Source organism: Mandrillus leucophaeus, unplaced genomic scaffold (assembly GCF_000951045.1).
Source record: "Mandrillus leucophaeus isolate KB7577 unplaced genomic scaffold, Mleu.le_1.0 Scaffold1, whole genome shotgun sequence".
NCBI lineage: Eukaryota > Metazoa > Chordata > Mammalia > Primates > Cercopithecidae > Mandrillus > Mandrillus leucophaeus.
Window position 1 is genome coordinate 15,796,874 of NW_012098097.1, and position 6,388 is coordinate 15,803,261.

Genomic DNA, 6,388 nt, shown 5'->3' on the forward strand with positions numbered 1-6,388 from the left:
AGACAGGGTCTCACTCTGTCACCCAGGCTGGAGTGCAGTGGTGCAATCTCTGCTCACTGCAGTCTTGACCTCCTAGGATCAAGCAATCCTCCTGCCTCAAACTCCCGAGTAGCTGGGGCTGTAGGTGCAAACCATGCCCAGCTAATTTCTAGTTTTTCGTAGAGACGAGGTCTCCCCATGTTGCCCCAGCACTGGGATTCCAGGCGCGCGGGCCTGCGCCCAGTCCAGCCTTTATCGTGTGAAGGGTTAGTGGTAAGCGGGACACCCTGTTCCTCTCATCTGCCCTTAAAGCCCGAGTCCACCTGATTTCTCGTCACTCCACGGCAGGGATGGGAGGGAATGACCTGGAGTCTGTGAGCATCACGTGGGGCTGGGTGGCTCCACCCATGTCCACATCCAGGGTCCAGAATCACAGAAGCCCCATCACAGTCCAGGTGAAGCAGCCGGCAGGCAGGGAAGGCATCTCCTCGCCAGGAACCACAAGCCTGCACAGCTCTGCCAGGGAGACGGTGCCTGTTTCTGCATCTGCACCTCGCTCCAGGGGCGCGGCCTCTCAACGCCAGTGACCCCACCAAGGCCTGGCAGATGGCCTTGGCGTCAGCATTCCAGCCCAGCTCCCCAGGCTTGGCGAGATCATAAACCCGAGGCAAGAACAGGTGGTAAAATTTCAACTTTATTTGTCCAATGTGTTCAATTCCAGATTGTGAATTAGAAATGCCTCAAGAACTGTCAACGTCTGATTCAGCTCCAGCATCCTTGGCCACCTCCCCGCCTGGGAGTCAAGGGTCCTGGTTCTGCCTCAAGCAGGCCACGAGCCATGCTGTAGAGAGGCCAGTGGTCACAAGCAATGAGCCCACGACAGGATGTGGAGCCCTGGCTTGAGGGAAGGGGAAGGCCCAGGCCTGTGCTGGGCTCCAGGGCTGGCAACCACCAGCCCTTCCTCCAGGCATGGGGGACACCCTGACAGGATCTGGAAGTCTCCATTTACCCAAAAAATGCAAGAGCCATGATCAGTCATGGCAACACTGCACGCGGTGCTGAGTGACCGTGTCCAGTCTGGCTCCGTCCCTCCCGCACGGGGGACAAGCTTCTCCAAAGAAGCCTGACCAAGGTGGAACAAATACCCTGATGTCGAAAAACGTCTAAAAATCCCACAAATGGAATTTTCAAAGAGAGCAGAAACCTCCCGCAGGAGGGAGGCAGCGAGACTCTGAACACTCTAGCGAGCACTCTGGACAGACCCATAAGTACATCACGGTTTCAAGAAACAAGCCCCACCGGGGTGGGCTGCCTGGAGATGGATCCCTTTCCAAAAACCGAAAAGCAGAAGGAAGAGACGGGGGTGAATGGACGGTGTGTGGGGGCGAGGTGTCACTTCAGAAAGGTTCCCTGGGTTTCCGGCGACGCCCTCCTTCAGATGAGGGCCGCAGGCTTCAGAGGCGTGCGCTGCTGCTGGGTGTGCAGCCCCGAGAGGTCTAGGCAGCGCCCGGGTCTGGCTTTCCGTCTTACAGTTCATCTTTCACAGCTTTCTGATCATCATCTTCCTCCATGTCTGGCTCCTCTGCTTCTTCCAGGTCCTCGAGATCCTGGGATACAGGAAAAGGTGGGGGACACGTTGGCTGCAACGGCTGAGGCTGCCGGCACCCAGCACCCCACGATGCTCACACTGGGGACCAGCCGGACACGTTGGACATGGCCACCGGCCACTGGAGCAGCCAACCCTGGTCTTTAAGAGATACACGGGGTCTTCCCAGGAAGAGTGAGGCCTGGGGGATTTCTACCTATAGCAGGATGAATCAGAGCCCCCACTGTGTCAGGAACCCTGGGAGTCCCAGCTCAGCCTCGGACCCTTCCACTGGGCATGGCAGGCATAGGTGTGCCTTCCAGCTTGGCACCATGGAGCCTACAGAGAGTTCACATCTTGGCAGGGACAACAGCCCCAGCATGATGTTCAGGCAGTCACCGCTGGCGTGACCCTTCTACTTCCAACCCTCAGGCTCTGGCAAGCGACAGACCACAGGCAGCACAAGGGGCCGGCCCTCCGTCCCCCGCCTGGGCAGGCTGTTTCCAGCTCCCACTGTGCACCAGCACTCCCAGCAGGCCCTGCCAGCCTAGACTGACCATGCCCTCATCTCCCTCACCATGGTCAAGCACCCTGCCCCTGCCACATCCTCCCAACACCAGCCCTCCTGCTTTTCCAGCAGAGTCACCACTGCTGCTGGCCACGTGCTGACAGGCAGGACTGAGCTCCTGAGGGCGTCAGACCCATGTCTGCTCCCTTGTGCCCAGGCTCCGCCAGTGGGCTGGGGGTGGATATGTGAGTCCAAGTTAGCAGCATGTGAGGAACCGGTGCCACGCGTCTGAAAAGGTTTTCTAAGCAAAATCTGGTTTTTAAAGATGTCTTTGACCTCGCTCCCTAAAGTGCTGGCCAGGGAGAGCTGTTTCAGCAGAGCGCTGGGAGCACATCCCTTGCCCTGCTGGGCAGAGGTGTGGAGCCCCAGAGCCCTGGATGCACAGACGTGCCTCCGACAGCACCGTTCTCATCACAAGTCAAGGCCAAGTGGGCATGTCCCACGGGGCCGCGGGGCTGAATCCCAGAGACCGGCCCAGGGCTGTGACCCCACTCACGTCATCATCCCCTGCCCCATCCTGGCCACCGCTCTCCAGGAACTTCTTAAAACCATCCAGTGTGCGTTCCCCATTGTAATCGATGACCTGTGGAAGACAGGGATGAGTGCAGGGGCTGGTCCTGGCCCAGAACCAATCTCCCAGCATTGGCTCCTCCTCCCTAGAGAAAGGCAGAGCGGGCCCAGCCCGGTGGCTCACGCCTGGAATCCAGCATTTTGGGAGTTCAAAACCAGCCTGGGCAATATAGTGAGATCCCATCTCTCTCAAAAAAGAAAAAAAGGTGGGTGCTTCTGAAGGAGCTCCCACAGCTCTTCTTCCACCCAACTAGCCCCAGGCTCCTTCCAGACAAAGCAGCACCCAGGCTGGCGTGGATACCATCGCTCTTCCCAGGGCCCGCCCCGGCCCCATCTAGAGGGAAGGCGCACCGTCCTGTCGACGCTGGCAGGAAAGAACTTGAGTGTGGGGAAGCTGTGCACTTTGACGGCCTCCACCTCGTTGGCGGTCGAGTCCATCTTGGCGATAACGATGTTCTCATGGTCCTTGTACGTTTCTCCCAGTTTATCCCAAATGGGAGCCAACTGCTTGCAGTGACCACACCACGGGGCATCTGAAAAGAAAGCAGTTCTAGGGCGTGTCCTGGACCACAAAGTCGCTGGCAGACGCTTCCCCGGGAGTCCGCACACCTCCCGCGTGCCCTGGTGGCACGGACCTGGGAAGCTGAAGGGGCAGCACTTACAGAACTCCACGAAGACGTTCTTGTTCTCGTCAAAAGCCACCTCTTCAAAGTTCTTCCCAACAAGCACCTTGACAGGCTGCTTGTCCCAGTCCTCCGGCAGCTCCTGGCTCATCAGGTGGGGCTGGAGGGCAGGCAGGGCACCGTGAGGGGCGGTGCCGCCTGAGGGACCACAGAGCTCCACAACCCTCACCCCTGCCTGGCTGAGGTGCACGGCTGCCCTTGGCATCACCAGGATGGCAGCCACGGAAGCCAACAGTGCCAAGAATCCAGGAAGAGAAGGCTGAGCCAGTGGGCTGGGCCCAATGAGCCCACGTAGGCCACACCCTCGCCGGCCAGGAGGCTTCCCTGAGGAGCATCTGGGCCAGCAGTGTCAACAAGAGGGCTCCTACAGGTCCCCAAGGGTGTGACAATAGTGGTCTTCACACGATCTTGGGCTCCGTCCTCTTATCTGAAGACCTTCCTTTGAGGACGAAGCCCAGGACACTGAGAGCCCAGATCCCTCAAGGTGGCAGCTCTACCCGGGGGGCAGCCCTGGCCTGGGATGCGCCCGCACCTTGATTTTGCCCTCCAGGAAGCGGTGACAGAACTCTGTGATCCTCTCTGCTGTCAGCTCATCCGATTCGGGCTTGTACTTGGTCATCTCCTCCTCCAGGGTGATGAGGCGCACGGCCGGGCACTCTTCCTTCTTCAGGCCAAAGAACTCCAGGATGCGTTGGTTGTCGGTGTGGTCGCTGTCGATGAAGATGAACAGGATCTGGGGGAGAAAAGGAGGTTGCACAGGTGCGGGAGATGGCTGGCCTCTGCCTCCAGCCCTGACGTCACTCAGACGGTGCGGGAGACGGCTGGCAGGCTGGCCTCTGCCTCCAGCCCTGACGTCACTCAGACGGTGCGGGAGACGGCTGGCAGGCTGGCCTCTGCCTCCAGCCCTGACTTCGCTTGGAAGCAGATCATGCCCCTGGTGCCTTTCCTCCAACCTGGACTCTGGGGTTGCCCAACCAGACCAGCAGGTGACTGGGAGCAGAGGTCTGGCCTGGCTGGCCCCTCATCTACATCCAGGCTCTCCTGAATCGGGTGCCTGGTCTGGTCCAGGAGGCAACCTCAGGAAGGCCCCACACTTCTGTCACCTTAGGAAGAGTCGTACTGTTCCCTGGCACCGCCCCACGAGCCACCCGGAGGAGCAGCTCACCTTGCCCTTAAAGCTCTCAGCTGCTGTTTTGAAGTTGCTCAGTTTGCCGTCATAGTCAGACACACTCTTGGGCAGGAACAGCAGGATGTGAGTCTTGATTTCACCTCCAAAAATCTTCGGGGCTGTCTGTGTTATAAACTTAAGTTACTGGGTCTGAGTCACACGCTGTTAACGCAGAATGTTCTCCCAACGGCCTCCAATGCTAGACGCTGGCCAGCAGTGGTGACCGGGAGCCTCATGCTACCCCCAACCCACTCCTCCCCATCCCCAGCCTGGGGGCTGCATGGCAGCAAGGGAGCCGCACCTGCTCAGTGAACTCGATGACAAGGGGCAGCTGGTTGTATTTGATAAAGTCCAGCAGGTTCTCCTTGGTGACCTCCCCTTCAAAGTTGTTCCGGCCTTCATCAAACTGCGGACAGAAAGGGGGCCCTGACTGAGCACTGCTGCCAGGAGCACAGCCCCCGGGCCCGCATCTCCCTGGATGTGGGAAGTCACAACAGCCAGCAGCCCTGCCCTCCTGTGGTGTTTCGAGCCACAGATCCCAGCAATGGGTATAGGACATGACTGTTCCCTGACAGCCAGAGTGGCTCTGGCCACGGCCTTATGGCTGCCAGTGAATTCAACAGCTGGTTTTACATCCACAACTTGAGCCTGGTGCATGTGGTTCCAGCAACCCTTGAAGTGTGGCCCATCCCCAGGGCCCCCAACCCTTTCAGGGCACCCATGTGGTCAAAGCTATTTTCTTTCTTTTTTTTTTAAGACGGAGTCTCGCTCTGTCACCCAGGCTGGAGTGCAGTGGCCAGATCTCCGCTCACTGCAAGCTCTGCCTCCCGGGTTTACGCCATTCTCCTGCCTCAGCCTCCCGAGGAGCTGGGACTATAGGCACCCACCACCTCGCCCAGCTAGTTTTTTTTGCGTTTTTTAGTAGAGTTGGGGTTTCACCGTGTTAGCCAGGATGGTCTCAATCTCCTGACCTCGTGATCTGTCCCTCTCGGCCTCCCAAAGTGCTGGGATTACAGGCTTGAGCCACTGCGCCCGGCCCAAAGCTATTTTCTTTTGTATTTATTTTTGAGTCAGAGTCTCACTCTGTTGCCCAGGCTGGAGTACAGTGGCACAATCTTGGCTCACTGCAACCTCCGCCTCCCGGGTTCAAGTGATTCTCCTGCCTTAGCCTCCCGAGTAGCTGAGACTACAGAAGCCCGCCACCACGCCCGGCTCATTTTTTTTTTATTTTTAGTAGAGATGCAGTATTTTAATAGATAGTTTCACCATGTTGGCCACGAAGGTCTCGATCTCTTGACCTCATGATCCACCTGCCTTGGCCTCCCAAAGTGCTGGGATTACAGGCGTGAGCCACTGCGCCCCACCGGTCAAAGCTGTTTTCACACTCACACTTCCCTAGCCTTTGCACTCTCCCGCTCACGTGCTGCGGCACAGATCCACAGAGGCTGCTGGCTGTGTGGTGTCGCAACAGCGGGAGGGCGGGAGAGGAGGATCCTGCTGGAGGAATCTAAAACACCACTTAGCAGTAAATTGTTTTTGTCTGGGAAAAATTAGTTTCCATAAAGGTGTGATTTATGATAACATGTAATGGGATGATTATTCTTTTAAATTAACTTGGCCACAGTGGCTCACGCCTGTTAAGTCCAGCATTTTGGGAGGCCAAGATGGGTGGACTGCTTGAGGCCAGGAGTTCGAGACCAGCCTGGCCAACATGGTGAAACTCCATCTCTACTAAAAATATAAAAATAAGCTGGGCGTGGTGGTGGGCACCTGTAATCTCAGGTACTTGGGAGGCTGAGGCAGGAGAATGGCTTGAACCCGGGAGGCGGAGATTG

The 6,388-nt window shown here is 57.7% G+C and overlaps 1 protein-coding gene across 2 annotated transcripts in view; it reads right to left on the reverse strand.

Moving 5' to 3' along the window:
• Positions 1-653: 653 nt before the first annotated feature.
• Positions 654-6,388, reverse strand: part of P4HB (prolyl 4-hydroxylase, beta polypeptide) — a 26,671-nt gene continuing 20,936 nt past the window's right edge. Inside the window, exons 3-9 of one of the 2 annotated variants that reach the window (XM_011995424.1) lie at positions 4,855-4,959; positions 4,551-4,616; positions 3,918-4,118; positions 3,365-3,485; positions 3,054-3,235; positions 2,629-2,715; positions 654-1,586 (exon numbers count right to left, since the gene is read on the reverse strand). In XM_011995424.1, the coding sequence (XP_011850814.1) occupies positions 1,506-1,586; positions 2,629-2,715; positions 3,054-3,235; positions 3,365-3,485; positions 3,918-4,118; positions 4,551-4,616; positions 4,855-4,959 (843 nt within the window). In that variant the 3' untranslated portion in view covers positions 654-1,505. Of the gene's footprint in view, positions 1,587-2,628; positions 2,716-3,053; positions 3,236-3,364; positions 3,486-3,917; positions 4,119-4,550; positions 4,677-4,854; positions 4,960-6,388 lie in introns of both variants that reach the window. The other variant, XM_011995364.1, reaches the window with a different exon arrangement.